The following is a 25,724-nucleotide window of genomic DNA, read 5'->3' as shown; positions in this document are numbered from 1 at the left end:
AACACAATCATTGTGTGTGTGTGTGTGTGTGTGTGTGTGTGTGTGTGTGTGTGTGTGTGTGTGTGTATGTGTGTGTGTGTGTGTGTGTGTGTGTGTGTGTGTGTGTGTGTGTGTGTGTGTGTGTGTGTGTGTGTGTATTTGAGCGAGAGAGAGTCTCTTTTGTATTTTTTTCATTTATTGATTTTATTTAGCATATTCTCAAAATTTGCGGTTGCAGTCTTACCAGTTCATTTCTGTGTGTGTGTGTGTGTGTGTGTTTGTGTGTGTGTGTGTGTGAGTGTGTGTGTGTGTGTGTGTGTGTGTCTTATTTGCACTCTTGATGTTTTAGAGTGTCACTCTTTCATTGCTGTGCACTTTTTTCTGCACAGTGGCTGATTTGTAGTTTGTACCACCAAAAGTTTCTCTGAGTTTTCGTATTTTTTCGTATTTCCTTTCATTTCCTGTCGGTCATTTTTGACTGTGAAGGAGCCAAGTGTGACACTTTTTTTACAACCCTTAAACATATCCAAATCATGTCCATGATTTTTGTGTGTGTTCACATAGCTAATACATCAAACGTCACCAAGTGTCATCCCATTCAGATGAAGCAAAAAAAAATCTTCATTTTTGACCGAAGAGGATCAGAGAATGTCAACATTGAAAAGTGGAAGATGAATCAATTTATTAAAGAAATGTAAATTATTAGAAACCTTTTTGTCCCTGACATTATTATTTTTTTCTATTTCTTTTTCCTTTTTTATATTGTGCTCTGTTCATTTATTATAGTTTTGTTTTGCCTTATTGTAATGATATTTACTGCAATACAAAACTTTACTTCCGCATTCCTCGATTCCTATGGAAGTCTATGACTGTTCAAAAACCCTGTTGTTTTAATTTAACATTTATACTTTGTGTATTTGTGTAATGTTTTGCCTGTTTGTGATGTGGAGTAATTTATATACAAATATGTAATATATATATATATATATATGCTGGGGAGGACATTTATGTTTTAGGATTAGCATGTTTAATCAAGCATCGGCTCACCTGTGATGTTCACTGATTTAACTGAATATTTATTTAATGTGCATTTGGACTGAAGTAAGTATCACTTGTAATTTATTGTTTAACTGAGTGTCTATGATTCACACATAAAAAAACAAGCTAGGGTTTAATGAGCAAAGTTGGTGATCATTGAGTAAAAAAGTTAAAACTATTACATAGGCTAACTAATGAAGAATATATTTACCAAGGACAAATATATATGTGTTTATCAGAGAGTTCATCTTACCCCAGTGTCTTCAGTTTACAGTGAGGATCCTCCAGTACAGCAGAGAGCAGATGAACTGAATCTCCTAGTTTATTCCCAGTCAGATACAGTTCTCTCAGGTGTGAGGGGTTTGATCTCAGAGCTGAAGCCAGAGCAGAACAACCTTCATCTGTGACTCCACAATCCCACAACCTGTAGAGAACAATGACACACTCTTCACTCTCTCAGTTCAGATCAGATCAGTTTAACACAAGGGTCCGCAGCCGTACTGCAGGGGGCCGTCAATTAATGCTTGATCACAAATCATTTTTTGTTAAAAAATTAAAACATGGGTAAAAAACATCACAAAGTCAAATTTAAATATAAGCACTGTCACATGAATGCAAGATCACCCTCAAACAACCTTCATCTGTGACTCCACAATATTTCAACCTGTAGAGAACAATGACGCTGTGTAAACTGTGTGTAAAATGACCAATTTATTAAAGATTGCAGTGTGTGATGTGATTTGAGTGTAGTGACAAGCAAAGCCACTATATTCTACACTGCTTTATAAAGGATGCCGGTTTTCCATGTGCTTGAGGAGAAACTGAGGGACAAATACCATGCAGTGCTGTAACTATGGAGTGATAAAGAGAGAACATTAATAACACCTGAAGTGTAACTTTATCAATTAAATGTACTATATTTTAGTTTAATAATATAAATTTCATAATTTGAAGATATTTTTGTTTCTAAATATTTGTCCAATAATTATGATCCATTAATGGCCATTTAAAATAATATTTTTTCTAATATGTTTATTACTTATATTACAATTAGATTTCATGCTTAGCATTTAGCATGCTAATATATGCTATTGCTAATTAATAGTTTCGTAGCAATCTAATACAATCTTACAATTCAGTCATGTGACACAAATATAAGAAATTGAATTAATTAATCCAGTTAGGGAACCATATTTAAATCACTTTAAAACTTCTTAATTGGGTTACTTGGAAATGACTTGATTCCATAATGTTGACAATTTTGTGAACAAATGATCTTTGTTGAACGTAATTGGTTCATGTGGAACTGATGTGCATGATTAAATCATTTAAATCCAACACACTTTTTCAGTGCATTGTTTTCTGTGTAAGGCTGTAAGGACTGATTCTCCTGATAAAACAAAGCTCACCCTGCAATAAAGCCATAAAATGCACCCTGGACAGGAGATAGCAAAGACAGAGCACAGGACATAGCCCTGACCAAACTTATCTCCTTGTCTCCTTGTTTGACTTCAACTCATCCCCCCTCTCCCTCCTCAAGTCACTGAAAGTTCATTAAGAATGTCTATATATCACATATGGTGTATCTTGTGAATATGTTGTTTTTTCCTTTTCATGTTTGGTATCATTTTAAGTGTCTCAGTGCGATTGGTAAAATGGTCTTAATTTCAGTGCAGTCATTGGTTTAATGAGAAAGGTTGAGAACTTAGGAGAACTCCTCTCTGGGGGATATCTCTTTAAGATATCTCAAGAAACCAGGTGCTCCCCCCTGGGGTAAATGGATTGGCCCAAACTAAACCATATTTGTATAACCCCTTTTGTTCTGGTCTGGGTATTTAAAGGGGTCATATAATGGTACATGCACTTTTACAAGTTGATTGCACTGAAATGTCTGTTGGCAGTGCCTGTACACAACCATCCTATCATGATTAAAATCCATCCAGTGGTTTTGTTTTAATCTCCTTATATGTTTGACCATCTATGAAATCAAGCCGTTCGATATTGTGACGTCATAAGATCGTATGCCCCTCCCGCTATTGTGATTGACAGCCGTGCTTCAACACAAGACCCGCCCTGAGCAAGCTGTGACAGCCGTCGTCATAGTAGTCCGCCATTGTTGATATGCTGGAGTAGAATGGCGTCTACGCGATTGTGGTGTTCTGTTCTTAGATGTAATAAGGAACACAGCAGTCATTTGGATGTTCCTAAATCTGAGCCGTTATAGATGCAGTGGCTGAGTTTTGTTTTTGAAGTGATATGCCCAAAGGATTGACACGGGGATTCCCTCACGAGGATTCCCCACGATCGTCCATGCTTTCATGTTTACGCGAATCATTTCACACCAGACAGCTTTACAAACGAGAAAAAACGGATCGGTACCAACGTGTTACTGCTGAACCTCCAGAAGATGTGAGTGTAATGTTTTATTAACCTTTATATTAGTATTTATATTAATCTTTGCGAAATTTGCAAACCTTGCTGCAGGCTTCACAATGAATGCGTCTAAGGTTTACACTCAGGGTACATTACGGCATGTTTTCTATGTACGACGTTCTCAATATAATTCATAATCCCACGTTTATAATGAACAACGCGTGGTTATTGTGTTACAAACGGTGTACGCACAGAACAGAGGGGCGGGGTGAGCAAAGCTCATTATCATTTAAAGACACATGCACTGAAACGGCGTGCTGAAAACAGAGCTGTTTTTGACCAGGTAAAATTAGTGTTTTCTTACAATACTAATGAGAATTTTTAATTAAAGTATATTACAAACTTTTAATTTAGACCCTAAAGAATCATATTAGCTTGTACAAAAATGGCATTATATGACCCCTTTAAGGCGAGGGGACAGAGCAGTCTTAGGACCCTTTACCAGGATCCCCCATACAGCGCTATTTCAGTGTTTTCCCATTGGAAAACACACACACACACACACACCACTGTGTGTCTTTGTCAGGAAAACATTACTTACTTTTAGAGTCATCTTTGAGTAAATGATATCATGTATTTTTCTGAATTGGATTTTAATCATTTACTTGTGTAATTGGCATGATACATTTATACCTGACAAATAAATGTTACATCTTGATTTATTCTGAAGTTTCAGAAATCATTCATTTTAGTAGATTAAAAGTGTAGTCTGGTGTTTCCGCAAATCTTTGTCCAGGATAGATCAAACTGAAGGCACTTTGAATGGAGCATGGGGCACATCTTAGGAAGACCTTCTGATTTCTGACTATTCCCTGACTTAGCATGTTGTACGCTGAAAATATTATAATAAATTACACCTATGGGTCTGCAGTGAGCGGCTGCATAGGGTAAAATAATTGCACTGCACCCTCTGACTATTTCAGGACTGGCTAGTTTGTGATCGTGAGCGCACATTCGCGACGTGACGTCTCAACGTGACACTAGGTCCGTAATGAACGAATATTTAAAATTATGAGATGCCCAGAATAATCAAAGATCTAAATTAATTCATAATCAATATTTATGATTATTTTCTAATCAGAAACACAATCAAAAAATTTTCTGTATTTTAAAAAGAATTTTGGATTTACTGTAAATCCCTCTGGTCCTCTTCGTTTAGGGGTCACACTTGGCTCCTTTGTGGTCAAAAGTGACCGAAGCCTTAAAATGTAACTTTTTTTTTTTTTTTTTCAGGAAAACCAATGTAATATATTTTTGTTCAATAATATTTTTTGATTATTATTTAGAATTTTGAAAGGTTTCTATGCAATAATTATTAATTTTTTATGAGCATTTTTTCCATTAGAATACTTGATATATATATGGAATATAGAATATATATTGATATACTTGAGATATATATATATATATATTTTTTTTTTATAAATGCAACATTTCACATTAAAATAGAGTGCAGGTCTTTAAAATCCATTTTTTGAAGTGAGCGTCATCCAGTGCCGTTAAAAATAAAAACGTGTGTAATGTCGTGTAACCGCCTGTAGGCTGTACTGTAGCTCCCTATATAAATACATAGAGAGGCTTTTTGATTCGTATTGTTATTTTTAGACATGATTTCTCCATTTTATTATTATTTTTTAATTATTATTATTTTTTATTTAGATATACATTTAGACATTCTAAAAGACTACTTTCTGTCAAGGTTTAGATATTTTTGTTAGATAAGTATCAGGTTTTGCATTATGATTACAATCAAACAATAACATTTGGTTAGAAAAGGAACACAATGCAAGCATTTTTGTTAATCAGTATTTGATAATTAAAAAATTTAACAAAATAAGGGATGGATAGTGATAATTCAAAACAGTTTATACAGACATTTTGCAATTAATTGGTATTTTATTCAGTTTAATTCTATAAATGGTAATAAAACTTCAGAAGGGAACAACAATTATGATCTAAGCAAAAACATAAAATAACAACAGCAAACAATCATTATCAAACTGTAGGTTAAAAAACAGGAATACAAATTTAATAATAATATTAAATATTATTTTAACTATGTACATACAAACTAATTATTTTATGTATTGTTGCATAATGCAACAGATATCAGGAACACCTATTAGGCTAAAAGAAGAGCAAACACAATCATTGTGTGTGTGTGTGTGTGTGTGTGTGTGTGTGTGTGTGTGTGTGTGTGTGTGTGTGTGTGTATTTGAGCGAGAGAGAGTCTCTTTTGTATTTTTTTCATTTATTGATTTTATTTAGCATATTCTCAAAATTTGCGGTTGCAGTCTTACCAGTTCATTTCTGTGTGTGTGTGTGTGTGTGTGTGTCTTATTTGCACTCTTGATGTTTTAGAGTGTCACTCTTTCATTGCTGTGCACTTTTTTCTGCACAGTGGCTGATTTGTAGTTTGTACCACCAAAAGTTTCTCTGAGTTTTCGTATTTTTTCGTATTTCCTTTCATTTCCTGTCGGTCATTTTTGACTGTGAAGGAGCCAAGTGTGACACTTTTTTTACAACCCTTAAACATATCCAAATCATGTCCATGATTTTTGTGTGTGTTCACATAGCTAATACATCAAACGTCACCAAGTGTCATCCCATTCAGATGAAGCAAAAAAAAATCTTCATTTTTGACCGAAGAGGATCAGAGAATGTCAACATTGAAAAGTGGAAGATGAATCAATTTATTAAAGAAATGTAAATTATTAGAAACCTTTTTGTCCCTGACATTATTATTTTTTCTATTTCTTTTTCCTTTTTTCTATTGTGCTCTGTTCATTTATTATAGTTTTGTTTTGCCTTATTGTAATGATATTTACTGCAATACAAAACTTTACTTCCGCATTCCTCGATTCCTATGGAAGTCTATGGCTGTTCAAAAACCCTGTTGTTTTAATTTAACATTTATACTTTGTGTATTTGTGTAATGTTTTGCCTTGTTTGTGATGTGGAGTAATTTATATACAAATATGTAATATATATATATGCTGGGGAGGACATTTATGTTTTAGGATTAGCATGTTTAATCAAGCATCGGCTCACCTGTGATGTTCACTGATTTAACTGAATATTTATTTAATGTGCATTTGGACTGAAGTAAGTATCACTTGTAATTTATTGTTTAACTGAGTGTCTATGATTCACACATAAAAAAACAAGCTAGGGTTTAATGAGCAAAGTTGGTGATCATTGAGTAAAAAAGTTAAAACTATTACATAGGCTAACTAATGAAGAATATATTTACCAAGGACAAATATATATGTGTTTATCAGAGAGTTCATCTTACCCCAGTGTCTCCAGTTTACAGTGAGGATCCTCCAGTACAGCAGAGAGCAGATGAACTGAATCTCCTAGTTTATTCACAGTCAGATTCAGATCTCTCAGGTGTGAGGGGTTTGATCTCAGAGCTGAAGCCAGAGCAGAACAACCTTCATCTGTGACTCCACAATCCCACAACCTGTAGAGAACAATGACACACTCTTCACTCTCTCAGTTCAGATCAGATCAGTTTAACACAAGGGTCCGCAGCCGTACTGCAGGGGGCCGTCAATTAATGCTTGATCACAAATCATTTTTTGTTAAAAAATTAAAACATGGGTAAAAAACATCACAAAGTCAAATTTAAATATAAGCACTGTCACATGAATGCAAGATCACCCTCAAACAACCTTCATCTGTGACTCCACAATATTTCAACCTGTAGAGAACAATGGCGCTGTGTAAACTGTGTGTAAAATGACCAATTTATTAAAGATTGCAGTGTGTGATGTGATTTGAGTGTAGTGACAAGCAAAGCCACTATATTCTACACTGCTTTATAAAGGATGCCGGTTTTCCATGTGCTTGAGGAGAAACTGAGGGACAAATACCATGCAGTGCTGTAACTATGGAGTGATAAAGAGAGAACATTAATAACACCTGAAGTGTAACTTTATCAATTAAATGTACTATATTTTAGTTTAATAATATAAATTTCATAATTTGAAGATATTTTTGTTTCTAAATATTTGTCCAATAATTATGATCCATTAATGGCCATTTAAAATAATATTTTTTCTAATATGTTTATTACTTATATTACAATTAGATTTCATGCTTAGCATTTAGCATGCTAATATATATTGCTAATTAATAGTTTCCAATGTAATATATTTTTGTTCAATAATATTTTTGGATTATTATTTAGAATTTTGAAAGGTTTCTATGCAATAATTACACATTTTTTATGAGCATTTTTTCCATTAGAATATATGACTTGATATATATATGGAATATAGAATATATATTGATATATTTTCTGAAGTGAGAAAAGCGCCATCCAGTGCCGTTAAAAATAAAAACGTGTGTAATGTCGTGTAACCGCCTGTAGGCTGTACTGTAGCTCCCTATATAAATACATAGAGAGGCTTTTTGATTCTTATTGTTATTTTTAGACATGATTTCTCCATTTTATTATTTCTTTTAATTATTATTATTTTTTTTTTTTAGATATACATTTAGACATTCTAAAAGACTACTTTCTGTCAAGGTTTAGATATTTTTGTTAGATAAGTATCAGGTTTTGCATTATGATTACAATGTTGTTTCTTGTTTAGTTGTTGTTTCTTGTTTATTTCCACAATTTCACACATTGCATTTGTTGCTACATCAGAAAGTTGTTGAGCGTAGCAATCACAAAAAACAAGTTACAAAATATATTACTTTTCCAGCAGCCAAGGACTACACACTTTACCCACACAAACTATGATAATATATCAGTCATCACAATACAAATAACTTGAGTTTCAAACAATTATGATGCAGCATGCCAACTCAAGCTGGATACTGTTGTACAAGATCTGCAAGAGCTTATAGCCAACGTCAAAACAAAAACACAGAGAATGGGTAAATTAAAATCTTTATCTGCACCCCGGCTCGGTGGTATCACTACCATTTCAGTCCATATCTTGCCAATGGTGTCAAGTAATTGAAATAGTTACTCAGTTACACAGCTACATTTTTTTTTCTTTTTTTTCTTTTCTTTTTGAAGCAGTGTAAATTTTACGTTACAAAACACATTACATTTCAACTGCAGCTACAACTAGTACACACCACAATTCAAGATAACTTGACCAACAGCTGTTCTGAAAAAAAAACAAAAAAACAATTGTGTTCTATTGTGAAAAAATGAACTCCCAAAAAGCAATAGCTTATAAATAGGGGTCCATCCCACCACCAACACCACCCCACCCGGCAAAGATTATATAACTGGTCCAACTTTAGATGCCAGGACAACCATTCTTTAAATTATGGGTGTTTAGAATTCAGTTACCTTAAGCAGACAAACAAAAAAAAAAAAAAAAAAAAAAAAAAAAAACAGAAAGAAGAGAAATGACAGTCACTGTACTTTTGTACCTCAATTTGAATTGATCCTTGTACCAAGAGAAAGGGGTTTAGCTCTCAGCCGTAAATCCCTCAGGTTTATATCTCTCCAGTAGTTGTTGCTTTAATTTCTTTTTAAATATAAATAATGAAACAGATTGTTTTAAATTAGTATCCAGCTCATTCCATAATTGTGGACCACTATAACATAAACTAAACCTAGCACTTGTTCGGTTCCTACATTTTTAAGAGCAACTTTTGTCTAGTGTGGTATGTGTGAGAAGGTGTATATAGTGGAATGAGCTCACACAATCTGATGTTTAACCTGTTGACAACATTGTACATTGTACATGCATTATGATAAAAGTTACTTTCAGGAAGCTTTAATAGGCCATGTCTATGGAAGAGAGCATTTGTATGAGAGTTACGTGTGGACCATGTAATAGCTCTTATAGCTTTCTTTTGTAATATCAAGAGTTTCTCAGTATAAGTAGGGTAAGTATTATTCCAAATAATATTACAATAAGTCAAATGAGGCTCAAACAGAGTCCTATACAGAGACAAGAGCACGTCTAATGGGAGCACATGTCTCACTTTAAAGAACAAGCCCACAATTTTAGACAGTTTTTTAACTAACTCATTAATATGTTCCTTAAAATTTATGAACTGATCTATATGTATTCCAAGAAATTTTATTGCATCCACTCTTTGAATAGCTCTACCATCTATGTTTAAATTAATGTCACAATCACTGTACTTATGACTACTTGATCGAAAAACAATATAAAAGGTTTTACTAATATTTAGCGATAGTTTGTTACATTTAAACCAGGTGTCTATTTCTGCTAGTCTATCATTTAAGAGTTTTTCAAGATGATTCAAGTATTTGTGGGATACAAACAGATTTGTGTCATCAGCAAAGAGTATTTTATGAACATCACTGGAACAATGTACAAAATCGTTAATGTAAACAATGAACAAGAGAGGCCCCAGAATAGATCCCTGGGGAACCCCAAATACTATATTTTGCAATCCAGAGTCAATACCATTTAAGTTTACATATTGCCGTCTTCCATAAACATAATCCCTGAACCACTGGAGAGCCACACCCCTGACCCCGTAGTGCGACAGTTTTCCAAGCAAAATCTGAAAATCAATCGTGTCAAATGCTTTTGAAAGGTCGAGAAAGATCCCAATACCAGCCTCTTTCCTTTCAAAAGCATCATTTATTTTCTCAACAAGATCTAAAATAGCCATACTTGTGCTGCTGTTCTTCCTAAAGCCATATTGAGAAGATTCTAGTATGTTATGTTTATTTAAGTAATCTACAAGTCGTGAATAAACCACCCTTTCAAATACTTTAGACAACGTTGGGAGGATTGATATGGGTCTATAGTTTTGAAAATCACTTTTGTCACCAGATTTGTATATTGGTATTATCTTTGCCACCTTAATTTGTTTAGGAACTATGCCATGCTGTAATGATAAATTAATTATATAGGCGAGTGGCTCAGCTATTTCATTCACTATGGCTATAAGGATCATGCTACAGATTCCATCAGCACCAGCTGTGTGAGAGCATTTAAGTTTATTAATAATGTTAGTAACTTCCAGTTTACAGCTAGGTCTAAAATAGCAAGAACTGGGATAATTATTCCTCAAGAATGTTTTATAATTGGCACCCCCAAATGGACCAAATTGTTGAGATAAATTCTTTCCAACAGAGGCAAAATATCTATTAAACAAGTCTGGTAGTGAATCTTGTATTGTATAATTATTAGATTGGGTTGGCACAACGGTGTCAGGGATGACTGTGGATTTATTACTGCGGCCAAGTAACTCATTCAACACCTTCCAAGATTTCTTCTGATCCCCCGAGGCAGTTTTGAGACAATCAGTGAAGTAACTCGCTTTGCTGTGTCGTATTAAGCTAGTTAATTTATTTTTATACCGTGTATATAAGGTTTTGTTATTGTTATTCGGATTCTTCCTATATTGTTTGTAAAGTTTATCCTTCTTTTGAATAGACTTTAGGATTCCTTTGGTGATCCATGGATGAGTTTCCTTTTTATGTTTGATTATCTTTTCAGGAATAGTCACATTAATAGCATCGGTTATTCCATCAATTAAAAAATAAGCAAAATTGGGGTCTATGGCATTGTATATTTCATCCCAGCTTTTACTTTGGAGGTGTTGAATTAGATTTGCAAGTGTTTTGTTATTAAGAACTTTTACCTTCCTATGGATCGGATACTCTTTTTATCCAGTTAGTAAAGAACACAACAGGGTAATGATCAGAGATGTCAGAAAATATTACACCCGATTTACAACCCGTATTTTGTAAATTTGTTATAATATTGTCAATTGTAGACATACTTCTCTCTGTAACACGTGTGTGTTTATCAATAGTAGGATAGAATGAGGAGGAGTGAAGGGTATTTAAAAAATCAGTTCCCTTGATATCTTCTTTAGAAATGTCAATATTAAAGTCACCCATAATAATACTGTTTTTGTTCACAATCAAACAATAACATTTGGTTAGAAAAGGAACACAATGCAAGCATTTTTGTTAATCAGTATTTGATAATTAAAATATTTAACAAAATAAGGGATGGATAGTGATAATTCAAAACAGTTTATACAGACATTTTGCAATTAATTGGTATTTTATTCAGTTTAATTCTATAAATGGTAATAAAACTTCAGAAGGGAACAACAATTATGATCTAAGCAAAAACATAAAATAACATAACAGCAAACAATCATTATCAAACTGTAGGTTAAAAAACAGGAATACAAATTTAATAATAATAATAAATATTTTTTTAACTATGTACATACAAACTGTTATTATTTTATGTATCATATGCAACAGATATCAGGAACACCTATTAGGCTAAAAGAAGAGCAAACACAATCATTGTGTGTGTGTGTGTGTGTGTGTGTGTGTGTGTGTGTGTGTGTGTGTGTGTGTGTGTGTGTGTGTGTATTTGAGCGAGAGAGAGTCTCTTTTGTATTTTTTTCATTTATTGATTTTATTTAGCATATTCTCAGAATTTGCGGTTGCAGTCTTACCAGTTCATTTCTCTGTGTGTGTGTGTGTGTGTGTGTGTGTGTGTGTGTGTGTGTGTGTGTCTTATTTGCACTCTTGATGTTTTAGAGTGTCACTCTTTCATTGCTGTGCACTTTTTTCTGCACAGTGGCTGATTTGTAGTTTGTACCACCAAAAGTTTCTCTGAGTTTTCGTATTTTTTCGTATTTCCTTTCATTTCCTGTCGGTCATTTTTGACTGTGAAGGAGCCAAGTGTGACACTTTTTTTACAACCCTTAAACATATCCAAATCATGTCTATGATTTTTGTGTGTGTTCACATAGCTAATACATCAAACGTCACCAAGTGTCATCCCATTCAGATGAAGAAGAAAAAAATCTTCATTTTTGACCGAAGAGGATCAGAGAATGTCAACATTGAAAAGTGGAAGATGAATCAATTTATTAAAGAAATGTAAATTATTAGAAACCTTTTTGTCCCTGACATTATTATTTTTTCTATTTATTTTTCCTTTTTTATATTGTGCTCTGTTCATTTATTATAGTTTTGTTTTGCCTTATTGTAATGATATTTACTGCAATAATACAATCTATCTGTAAATTTTTGTTTATAATAGTATTCAACTCTATATTTATTCAGTACATATCCATGTTCTGCACTTATGAACCACTGTATATCCTGCACTTGCTGCTATTGCACTTCTGGTTAGACCTAAACTGCATTTCGTTGCCTTGTACCTGTACTTGTGTAATGACAATAAAGTTGAATCTAATCTAATCTAATCTAATACAAAACTTTACTTCCGCATTCCTCGATTCCTATGGAAGTCTATGGCTGTTCAAAAACCCTGTTGTTTTAATTTAACATTTATACTTTGTGTATTTGTGTAATGTTTTGCCTTGTTTGTGATGTGGAGTAATTTATATACAAATATGTAATATATATATATGCTGGGGAGGACATTTATGTTTTAGGATTAGCATGTTTAATCAAGCATCGGCTCACCTGTGATGTTCACTGATTTAACTGAATATTTATTTAATGTGCATTTGGACTGAAGTAAGTATCACTTGTAATTTATCGTTTAACTGAGTGTCTATGATTCACACATAAAAAAACAAGCTAGGGTTTAACGAGCAAAGTTGGTGATCATTGAGTAAAAAAGTTAAAAACTATTACATAGGCTAACTAATAAAGAATATATTTACCAAGGACAAATATATATGTGTTTATCAGAGAGTTCATCTTACCACAGTGTCTCCAGTTTACAGTGAGGATCCTCCAGTACAGCAGAGAGCAGATGAACTGAATCTCCTAGTTTATTCACAGTCAGATCCAGTTCTCTCAGGTGTGAGGGGTTTGATCTCAGAGCTGAAGCCAGAGCAGAACAACCTTCATCTGTGACTCCACAATCCCTCAACCTGTAGAGAACAATGACACACTCTTCACTCTCTCAGTTCAGATCAGATCAGTTTAACACAAGGGTCCGCAGCCGTACTGCAGGGGGCCGTCAATTATTTCAAGCATTAATTTTTTGTTAAATTAAAACATGGGTAAAAAACATCACAAAGTCAAATTTAAATATAAGCACTCTCAAATGAATGCAAGATCATCCTCAGTTGATCCTGTAATAATATCATACTGGCAAACTCTCAAGTGTGTTTTTGTGTTTGAGCTCTGGAGAACGTCAAATGTTTTTACAGCGGTGAGAAATGTAGCCAATCACAGTCATGTTTTCATTTACGCAGTCACACATTCATTTAGTCAGAATCCACTCACCGAGATATAAAGGCCCTGTCCTAAATGGCACACTTCACTTTCAGTCTTGTAGACTTACAATGGCTTCTGCGTGCCTGTTAAGTCCATGAGACCGTGTGGTGTCCCATTTAGTAATGTTAGGTTTCAGAAGGGTACTCACGAGCGCCCCTCTGTGGTCGATATGCGCCCTAAATGCGCACTGAAGCGAGCTCCGCAGCAGACTTGTTCCCGACAGTCAAAGCGGCGTTACGTTATGAAAGTGCGGACTCAGAGGAAGACCGCGAGTGTTTAGGGTGCCGTTTGTGACAGGGCCAAACTCACAATTGCGTGACATAAATAACAATTGAAAAGAAAAAGTCAGAATTGCGAGTTTATACCTTGCAATTCTTGTGAGATAAAAAGTCACAATTGTCTTTTAAACTGTTTTATTTCGTGGCGGAAACAAGCTTCCATAAATTGGAGGCAACCAGTGGCGAATTAGTCTTCCAGGTTTTGATGTCATCCCTGAAGCTCTATTCACAGTCAGCTTTCCTTTCGCATGAAATCCTGGAAGCTTATGGGTAACATTATTCAATTTGAAATGTAATATGCACAATGCAATATGTAAAATGGCAATGCATTTCTGTATTTAAATTTACATTTTCTATTACATTTGTGCAACATTTGGTGCAAAATGAAAATAAATTCAATTATATAATTTTAAATTATAAAATAAAATGGCTGTAATTCAAGAATGCTTTGGAATATAGACATATGGTTGGTCTTGTTTTAAAGAAGACATTTGCCAGATTATTGTAGAAGTAAATTATGAAAGTGAAACAGAAAAAAAAGTTATATAAGTTTGAGTTTATGAAAATGTACAATGTAAAAATATAATTATTAATATTTTATATAATATATATATATATATTAAAAAATATATTTTACTCTAAAACTGCAAGAAAATTAAAGCCAAAAATCTAAACAAGTTGTGTTCCAAATTTTAGGTTGATATCTCAAAAAATTTGCTTTCAGTAAGATTTTATTTGGGCGCAGTACCAAACTCTTTCACTAGATGGACAGCCAAGCTTCCTTACTGACCATATAAGGGCGCCTCCATTTTCATATATGTTTTGAGTGATCTGAACCATGTACATCCATAATTTCATACAATTTATGAAGTATACATCCTATTCAGAAATAGTATGGGTGGTTTGGCAGTATTTGATTTGATTTCAACCTCTAATAAACATAAAAAGAGCACATGTGCGTTATAGCTCGCAGCCGCATCACAAATCGATAATCCATAATATTTTTCTTTATATTAAAAAAAATTTCAGACCTTTTTTTCTCATAAAATTGAATTGGTGTTATCTTTTGAACTCTTGGCATAAAAACAAACTGAGGTTTCTACCAATCTTTCATGATTTTTCATGTTTATTTCTATTTCAAAATAAAGGCCTAAACACGCCTAATGAATATGAAATATTCTTGTTGCAAATTGATAAATTACTGCTCCTCTGCAATTTATTTTTAAAAAACAGCCACCAAATATGAAAACTAGAGATTGTAAGCTTTCAAATGATATATAGTTTGTCAATATTACTTTAGGTTTTTACTAAGATATTATTGTTCTAAATACAGTGGTGGTCAAAATTGATGGCACCCCTGATAAATATGATCAAAAATGGCTGTAAAAAATAAATCTGCATTGTTTATCCTTTTGATCTTTCCTTAAAAAAATTCGCAAAAGTCTAACCTTTCATTGAAGTAAAATAATTGAAATTGGGGGTAAATCACATTATGAAATAAATGTTTTTCTCCAAATGAAAGGTTAGATTTTTGTGAATTTTTTGAATGAAAGATCAAAAGGATAAACAATGCAGATTTATTTTTTACAGCCATTTTTTATCATATTTATCAGGGGTGCCATCAATTTTGACCACTGTATATATATGGGCAAGTGACAGTTCTAGAAAATGAAGAACAAAGAAATGTGCATCAGGTGTACTTTGGTTTTTTATGTTTTTAATTAATTTATGAAGCCACTGCAAACTTAAAATATGTTAAAATATGTATTCAATTTAAAACTAGTGTATGAAATGGCAAATGTAAATTATATAATTGAATTTTAATTTTGCACCAAACGTTGCACAAATGTAATGGAAAACATAAATTTAAATACAGAAATGCATTGCCATTTTACATATTACATTTCTAATTGAATATTGCTACTCATATGCTTCCATAGAACTCGGAACAATGATGATGATGCATAATAACAGAACGTAGGCGCCAATGTTGCGGATGCAATTACCCAAAACCCTCCATAACTTTTCCATTAATTTCACATTTATTTGTGTAGCGCTTTTCACAATACATATTGTTTCAAAGCAGCTTTACAGAAAATGCACATCTATATTACAATTTACAGTGATCTGTTATCAGAGGTGACTGTCCAAGTTATGCATTTCAGAAATGTACATATACAAATCACACAGTTAGCTAATAATGTATTAATTAAAAATATATATATTAATTTTATTTATAACTGGTACTTATTTGAAAAAAATGAGTTGATTGGCAAATAAATGACGGACAGTTACGCATGTACAGTATTACCATAATTTTCTTATGTAAGCTTTATTTTACACCTCAAACGACAAGGAAATTTATAGTCATATTTATAGTGTTAATATTAATTTGCGAGTCCACAAACTCATTCTCTTAAATGGCTTGGGTCTGCTATCATTCACAGCGTACAGTATACGGACTGAATGCCCCTGACCTGAAGCTTTTATCTTAAGACCATTTTCATGTTTATCATTTATTTCTATTATTTGCGTTGCCTTATAACTTCATGCTTGCAGTTTAACACATAAGTGTTTATTACCACAACAGTAAATACGTGTCTTTAGAAATGTTATTATATATTATAATGAAAAAGACTAATAAAATTGTCTCTTCATATTAAATGGATAACAATATATGTCTGGACACTTGAAAAATGTGTAATAATGGGGTCTATAAAACTTAAACATTTAATGATTTATAAGCATTTCACATATTTCTACACTAATTATACAAAACTATTCTGCCAGAACACCATACTGTACAAATGATCTAGATCAATGTTCATTCTTGTCTGAAACTTTAGAGGAGACAAATATGAGATCTCCAGTATGAAGGGCCGTATAGGCAACAATTATTGAAAAGCCTCAACACTAGTGAAACGAAAAACATTGATCAACCTTGGTGAAACTCATTCATACGCATTACTGAAATAAGAAAAGATTTCGGTAGTTGATGATGGCTAATTTCCCTTGAAAAGGAAGTTGTGTGTCCGCACTTCTGTTTAATTTGGCGCGTCTCACAAACTCTTTTAAGCAATGTCGGTTAGTTGTAATGAGTTGTATGGGAAGCCAAACACACCAACAGTGGGACGAAACGGAGCGGTGTTACAGAGCTCGTGCCGTGCTGACGTCATCGGTGCGGCTCAATGGACCGAGCTGTGTGACCGACTCGACATCGCAGGGAGGACGTGTTTGCTAGCGAAACCGAATGGACAGCGCAAACTAATCTCACCAGCGCGGCACTGACCATGTGACTTTATTCATTACTGCTCCGCACAAGTTCAGGTGTTTTCCCTGCATATAAGATAATGAAGATCAGCATGAAGTTATTATATTTCTTTTGCTTATTATCTTTCATATTAGTACTTTAGTAGTGTTTGAAAAGCTACTTTGAAGAATTGTATTTTAGTAGCCACGGAAAGAGCCGTTCAAAGCAGAAACGATTAAGGACTGTGCAGTGCCGGGGAACTATAGGATCAGGGTTGGGAACCACTATTATTACACAGAAACATCATTAGGGAAAACACTGTTGAGTAAACGAGGGGAAAAGAGTTGTCATTGTAGTCAGAGTGAAACAGACTAAAATTATTGAACATAATGAATATAATGAAATACTGACTAAATTTAAAGGATATATTTTTAAAAGAATGTAAAAATGACCACTAATACCAGACCATGAGATTAGACATTTGTGTACACCTGTGATTTCTGTGCTGAGATTTAGTGTTTACTGAACATTTTACAAGCTAATTTTAGTCCTAAAATTTTTACTGAGGACAAAGACATGTGACTATCAGAGAGTTCATCTTACCCCAGTTTCTTCAGTTTACAGTGAGGATCCTCCAGTACAGCAGAGAGCAGATGAACTGAATCTCCTAGTTTATTCCCAGACAGATTCAGATCTCTCAGGTGTGAGGGGTTTGATCTCAGAGCTGAAGCCAGAGCAGAACAACCTTCATCTGTGACTCCACAATCCCTCAACCTGTAGAGAACAATGACACACTCTTCACTCTCTCAGTTCAGATCAACACGTACAAGTCACAATTCTACACAGACTATTAAATATGTCTAAATTTCAATTGGAGATTTATCAGTCATAAAAAAATAATAGACATTCAAAAAGCTTTCAACATGTGCTTCATAAATCCAACCGTTCTAAATGAGCTCAAACACAACTACACCTCTTCTCTGTGACAGACTCATCGTGAAGATGAAAGCACACAAGAGTATGGTAGGTTACCTACTGACTATAAGTAACTTTGCAACTATATGCCAACATCTATTAACACTCCAATGGGAGTTAGTAGACATGTGCAACTGTACATATAGTCAACAGAATGTGTTAAAGGGACCATTAAAATAAAGTGAAACCAATATGGTCTAACCTAAATTGAGAATTATGACAACACTGTTGCTGACAGTGAACATACCATGAGGTTTTACTGGATATGTAGTGAGTGTTTCTGTCTTCCCAATGCTACCTTCTGCCTCTCTGTTTTACTCTTGCACACAATCTACTTCATGCCTTCTGTCCTCTGATTGATAGTTTATAAAAAAAAATGTATTATCAAATAAAGTATTTTTTGCTGAGAAATGATTTATTAATGATTCATGATTTTTATAAATTAATGTAAGAAACATTTACTGGACTGAAGCAACTGGGGTTTATTGATTATTCATACACCATTTGTTAATGTTAAAAATTAAATTCGTTTGACAATTTTTGCATGTTAATATATATGTCAAATATGACGCAACAGGCTATTGGGGAACATTCTCCATCTCTTAATTATCATTGATGTGCATTGAATTGCATATGAGCCATAAAAGCAATGTATAAATATGATACTCAAAAAAAAAAAAAAAAACACACATGTATGTATGCATATACAAGTTTGCATCTGTTTTTTGTTGAGTATCATATTACACACACACAAATGGCTTTTATGGATCATATACGCAATTTTTAACATAAAAAATGGTGTATTAATAAATCAATAAACCCCAGTTGCTTCAGTCTAATAAATGTTTCTTACATTTACTTTATAAAAATGCAAAAGGACTTTACTTGTAAAAAAAACCCTGATAATTTATAGGCCCTAAAAATGTGCATATTAAATATGATACAGTAGGCTAATATATTCATAAATGGGCATTATACTTATTGTTCGACCGAATTTAACAAAGAATGTTTAGTTTAAGTTATGAGATAATAAATGTTTTAAAATTGTTATTAAAATGCTGTAACACGCATTGCCAAACCAGCATTCTTTTTTCCAATTAATTTATACTCCCAAAGGGGCAACGTATCCTGGGAGATACAAACATTTACAGGCAGATTATGGAAAATGGAAAAATTAAATCCATACAATTTCAACATAAACATAATAAGCTAACATTTAACAACTTTTCGACAAGTCCCCTCAAATACTGTAAATATGTGAAATGTATCACTGAAGGCGAGTAGATTTCCCACTACAGGTCATGTTGTTTTTAAATGCTGCCCATGAGCTAAACAGAGAATATATGAATGAAGTCACCAGAGGGTTGTTCCATAAAAGATGCTTAGAAAAGCAGGGATTAAACTCCAAAACCGGACTTGAATAAACCTAACAAATAAGTTGGGGCTAAAGTGGTTCCATAAAAGGTAATTGAAGTTCACGCAATCTCACTAATTTGATCCAGGTTTATCTAGTCTAGATAATTGCGTGTGCACGCGTTTCTGAAGCAGCCCTAGAGGTCGATCGTGGATCAAATCAATCCACCATCAAACAGCGTTTTGTGCTGTTTTATGCGTTTGTGACATGTTTTTTTTCTCAGTGCAAAACTTACATTTTACAGTTATATTCTCCACCTGTAAATGTTAGAAAGTCATGCAAATATATCCATTTTGCTGCTAATCTTCATATTGAACAAGCGCTGCTGCGCGCATGCGCGCCATATAGGAGCGCAATAATTCTGACTAAAATATACATTTTGCTTGGAAAATTAATATGCGATATTTTATAACACCATAAATATCTTATAATTATAATAATTTATCTTTAGGATGTTGGATAAGTTGCAGTGAACTTCTAGCTCATTACACTCATATATTTTATACTTCTAATAAAAAAAAAATTAACAGAAGTAGCCTAATTCAGGGAAGATTTTTTTTAAAGAAACTAAATATATAAAGATACAAAATATAGTTTTGGGTTTAGGACCTATGCTACTTAATAAAGATGATATATACTTATTTAGAATGCTGAGAATTACAGCTTTTAATGCAATAATTTTTTGGAGAAAGCAAGAATCCCCAGTTTTAAATGAGTAGATTTAGTTTCTAAAGTACATTATGGAGAGGATAATATGAAATTAAGAGGAAATGTATACATTTTGAAAAGATATGTGCAACTCTAAAATCAAAGAATATTCCATAAAATAAAGGAATATAGCCTACATTAACTACATTTTCATATAACCCTCCCTCCCTTTTATTTCTAGTTATTTGTTATTTTATTTATTGACTTATTTAATATTGAATATTTGATATTTAAATAATATTACTTATGTGTCATTATAAGAGTTTCATATAAATATGTGAATGTTAAATTTAATATTTATTTATTGTTTTTTGTCTTTTTCCCCTTAAATCATATGTAAAAGTGTCTAAAAGTAACTATGTACTCTTTGGTTATTGTTCTAATCATGTGTTTTTTAGGCTATGTGTTGGTGGGTATTATCACAAAAGAAAAAAAAAGTAGAAGGAAAAAGAAGGAAAATTTATTGGGGGAAAATATGATGTCTTTAAAGGAACTGCCCATTTGTATAATTGTGTTAAATGTGTTTGAATTGAAAGACATAATAAAGTACATAATATATATATATATATATATATATATATATATATATATATATATATATATGCTAAAATATTTGTTAGTTGGACATTAGATGTGCCTTATTTAGAATTTTAAACCTACAAGTGTATGTTTATGATAGCAATAACTGTAAAGGGACTATTGTAATGGGGTAAATCAAATGTAGGCTAATATACTGTCAATCACTAAGCTCAGATTCATCTTACCAGTTAAAATGTAGTCTGTGCTTTTGTAATTATTTATTTTTAATTTTGTGATTTTAACTTCTGCTTTAAAAAGCTTTTTTTAGATTGTGTTCTAATGTTCTTCTAATAATCATAAACATGTACTACAGCTGCCAAACAAAACCAGAGAGAAATGTATTCATAAATCTTTAAAACAATCTAATTAAATCTTGGGCACAAAACATTCAGCCAGTAAAAAAAGAAAACCTGTAGTATATATCTATCTATCTATCTGTAAACAATCAGTGAAAAAGGCTCACTCTATGAACACAATACGTTAAAAAAGTGGCACAATGAGATGACATTAATCTATCTAGGTCTATATTGTCTAATTTATCATTGTAGCCATAAAGTTGATTTTCTGTATACTGTGTATTTATTTTTGGACTAATAGTGGTTAATAAAGTCCAATAATGGTATGAGAGTGTCAGTGGAAATATCATTGTGTTCTTGTCGGTCAGTGTTAGAGGATCTGTGTAACAGCTGAGGCTTAGCCTGACAGTTAGCCTGCCCTGGACCAGGCTAGTTTCCCAGCATAAGTTGCCAGGGTAACTGAGTTTGAACTATTTTAAGTTTGCTTTATGAAACAGAATCCACCGACAATAAGTCTGACTAACCAAAATAAGCCTGGCTTGTATTCTAATCTTGTTTTATGGAACAACCCTCAGATCTAAATATTCACAACAAACACTCTTTCAACATGAAAACTGAGAAATTAAACCAACACTTTCCCTGCTTCTCCTCACAGACTCTTGAATGTTTGTATCTCCCAGGATACATTGCCTCTTTTAGGGTTAATTTTAAATGAAGAGAATAATTATATGAACACTATATGAATTACAAATAATTACAATTCATATAATATAAATATAAAATTCTTTCACTCTAAACTGCTTTAATTTGTAGTGAGAGATACAGGGGGAGTGGCTTTATAGACCCCTTTTGCGCCGACGTCACAGTTACGTCACGGCGCTAGCTGGAGGCAAAACAAACGGAAAACTGGAGGCGGCCAATACAAACCAGCACAGATTTGGCTACATAATAAGGAGCTTAAATTATTATTTTTATTATTAAAAGTCATCTTGTTGTGTTCTTGGGTGCAAGAATCAATGAAAAATGAGTATGCTGTATCTGGAATTTTTATTTCTAGAAAATATTCATATCATTAAAATTGCACCGTAGTGTCACTCTTTACATTGTTGTCTTCTTGGCGCTGGCTAGGCAGAACTGCGGATCGCACCACACAAGTATTTACATGACCATTCAGCACATAGTTATATTATAGGCATCTAAATATATTTATATGTCCTCAGTTTCTCTTTACCATCGGTTTCTCTATCGGGTAGGTGTAGAAGTCAGGCCACTCAACCGGAGGTAACGTTAGCGTTAACGTTAATCCTGTCAGTTCGTCCATTGACTGAGCGTGTACGGTCATCTGGTTCCGTCCGTTAAAATTAACTTTTGCAAATAACAATCGGCGTCCTGGACAGTGAGTGACCTTGCACATTAAGACAAAATCGGATTTTCTCCAGTCATTGATAAAAAACAAGCTAACAAAACTTGCAAACTAACGTTAGTGAAGCGGCCAGAGAGATCTTTCTGCCTCTAGCTAAGCTCCGCCCACACAAATACGTCACCGTGTTTACCAACTGTAAAAGGGTCTATTGCATCAGATACATGTCACTTTACTCACAGCTGATTGGTCCAGATTTGGTTTGTGATCTCTAACACAGAATACATTTATTTTATTCAAGGTCATCCTGCAGCGCAAGTTACCATGGCGATCGAACCCGCTAGAAACCAATCCACCTTCTTGAGGCCGAAAAAACAGAGTTTGCTCAAAATAATCTCAAACTTCCAAGGGGAGCAACTGAAACTGGCTTCATGCAACAGGACACAGAACCAGTGGGAAACACTGCTGTAACAAACACCACTCACTGTCATTCTGAAGTGCTCCTGAAGAGCTTAATGAGCTGGGTCAGTGTGTTGGATCTGAACTCTGCAGATAGGTAGATCTCCAGGAACAGTTTTGGGCGCTCCAGATTTAGATTAACGAGATAGACACATGATTTACGTTTCCTGCTTCTGTGCATCAAAACAATACATAATATTGAACTATTCATTCGGGCACGTACATTCTTTCATTCTTTCTCCACAAGAACACAAGTCCATTCTTAGATCTGAGAAACCACCCAGGAGAACCCCAACACTGCACACACCTGAGATCTTGGAGTCTTTACTAACGAGCTGATGAGTTGAATCAGCTGTGTTTGATTAGAGAGACATCTAAACTGTGCAGTGCTGGGGCACGTTCAAGTTCAAAACGGTGCGCAACGTTTTGCTACGGTTTCCGGGTTGAACGTCATGTTTCCTGGAAACGGCGTGCACCGGTGTGCAACGGGGTTTGAGATACGTTTTCTCTTGTTTGGTGGGTGTGTCAGAACTGCAGTCCAATCAGCAGCAACATGTATATAAAGCACTCGCATTAAAGTGAACTCGCACAATGGGTTCAAGGAAAGTAATTTACAAATGTGTTCGATGCAGCTCGGTATACGCAACAACTGAGGATATTAGAAGACATGTTTGTCGTAAGTTTTAAAATATAGGATATCAACATAATGATGTAGATGTTTATATTTTTAGCTTCATTGCAAGTGTATGGCATTTGGTATAGAAATAAACAATGGTAATTAAGTGCTTTTCCTAAAAATGAGAAAGAAAATACAGGGTATTAAAACAGTATGAACTACAAATCAGTATGTGAGGCTAAATAGATGTGTTTTAGTCTGAATTAGGTAAGATGTGTGCTTCCATTTCAGTTTCCACTAATCCCTTCACTCGATTGGGATGTTCTCTTTTGTTCTGGGCGGCAAGTGCAGTAACTGTAACATCGGGCATATTTTGTAGTATTAAACACATATTTATACCGACTTCATCAGCAAGAATGGCCTTCTCAGCTGCCATAGTTGCAACTCTTGCGTCATCAGAACAGTGTGTTCAACGCATCACCGTTTCTGTTTAAAAAATGTTGTGCAACGTTTTGTCGGGGCTGAACGCAGCCCTGGTGAAACTCCAGGTTTATATTGGCAGTTTAATAATAGGAGAAACACAGAGGAAAGATAATCTTCTTTTGATTCCCAGTGAAATGCTCTCAGACAGCAAGTGCAGTGAGTTTGCCTCTTTCTTCTCTGAGAAAATCAACAATATCAGAAAGGTGATCAGCACATCCTTGAGTTGCACTGGGGTCAGACAGATCAAACCACCTGAGAAAGTAGCTACTATGTCTGACTTCAAAGAAATTGATGGCACAATTTTGGAAGAAACCGTACAGCACCTTAAAACATCAACATGTGCTCTTGACACACTTCCCACATCATTTTTCAAAAGTGTGTTTAACAGTTTAGAAGCAGATCTTCTAGACGTGGTAAATACCTCACTTCTCTCTGGGAGTTTTCCAAACTCCCTGAAAACTGCAGTTGTCAAGCCCCTCCTGAAAAAGAGCAATCTGGATAAGACCATATTAAGCAACTATAGACCGATCTCAAATCTTCCTTTCATAGGCAAGATCATTGAAAAAGTTGTCTTCAATCAGCTGAATAAATTCTTATGCTCGAATGGATACTTTGACAATTTTCAATCTGGTTTCCGACCACATCACAGCACAGAGACAGCGCTCATAAAGATAATAAATGATATTCGCTTAAATACTGATTCAGGCAAATTATCGGTGCTGGTACTACTCAACCTCAGTGCTGCATTTGACACTGTTGATCATAACATACTTCTGGACAGGCTGGAAAACTGGGTGGGGCTTTCTGGGATAGTCCTAAAATGGTTCAGGTCATACTTAGATGGGAGAGGTTATTATGTGAGTATAGGAGACCATAGGTCTGAGTGGACATCCATGACATGCGGAGTCCCTCAAGGCTCAATTCTTGCGCCACTCCTGTTCAACCTGTACATGCTTCCAATGAGCCAAATAATGAGAAAGAACCAAATTGCTTACCACAGCTATGCAGACGACACACAGATTTACTTAGCCCTATCGCCTAACGACTACAGCCCCATTGACTCCCTGTACCAGTGCATTGATGAAGTCAACAGTTGGATGTGTGAAAACTTTCTTCAATTAAACAAAGACAAATAATAATAATAATAATAATTCATTACATTTTATATAGCGCTTTTCTCAGCACTCAAAGCGCTTTACATAGAGGGGGGAATCTCCTCAAAGATTCTGAAGTCATTGCGTTTGGAAACAAAGATGAAGTTCTCAAGGTGAACGCATACCTTCACTCTAGGGGTCAAACAACTAAAAATCAAGTCAGGAATCTTGGTGTGACACTAGAGTCAGACCTTAGTTTCAGTAGTCATATCAAAGCGATAACAAAATCAGCATACTATCATCTAAAAAATATTGCAAGAATTAGATGCTTTGTTTCCAGACAAGACTTAGAGAAACTTGTTCATGCTTTCATCACCAGCAGGGTGGATTACTGTAATGGACTCCTCACTGGCCTTCCCAAAAAGACCATAAGACAGTTGCAGCTCATACAGAACGCTGCCGCTAGGATTCTGAGCAGAACCAGAAAATATGAACACATCACACCAGTCCTCAGGTCTTTACACTGGCTCCCAGTTAGATTTAGGATTGATTTTAAAGTATTATTACTGG

At 34.2% G+C, this 25,724-nt stretch overlaps 1 protein-coding gene across 1 annotated transcript in view; it reads right to left on the bottom strand.

Moving 5' to 3' along the window:
- LOC311283898 (NACHT, LRR and PYD domains-containing protein 12-like) overlaps positions 1-25,724 on the bottom strand; it is a 98,145-nt gene that overhangs the window by 10,130 nt on the left and 62,291 nt on the right. The window contains exons 7-10 of the mRNA XM_084398659.1: positions 17,774-17,944; positions 13,123-13,293; positions 6,746-6,916; positions 1,271-1,441 (exon numbers count right to left, since the gene is read on the bottom strand). Coding sequence (XP_084254785.1) covers positions 1,271-1,441; positions 6,746-6,916; positions 13,123-13,293; positions 17,774-17,944 — 684 coding nt within the window. The remainder of the gene's footprint in view (positions 1-1,270; positions 1,442-6,745; positions 6,917-13,122; positions 13,294-17,773; positions 17,945-25,724) is intronic.

The sequence above is a fragment of the Rutilus rutilus genome (genome assembly GCF_951802725.1).
Source record: "Rutilus rutilus genome assembly, chromosome: 24".
Classification (NCBI taxonomy): Eukaryota; Metazoa; Chordata; class Actinopteri; order Cypriniformes; family Leuciscidae; genus Rutilus; species Rutilus rutilus.
This window is presented reverse-complemented; position numbering and strand designations above follow the sequence as displayed.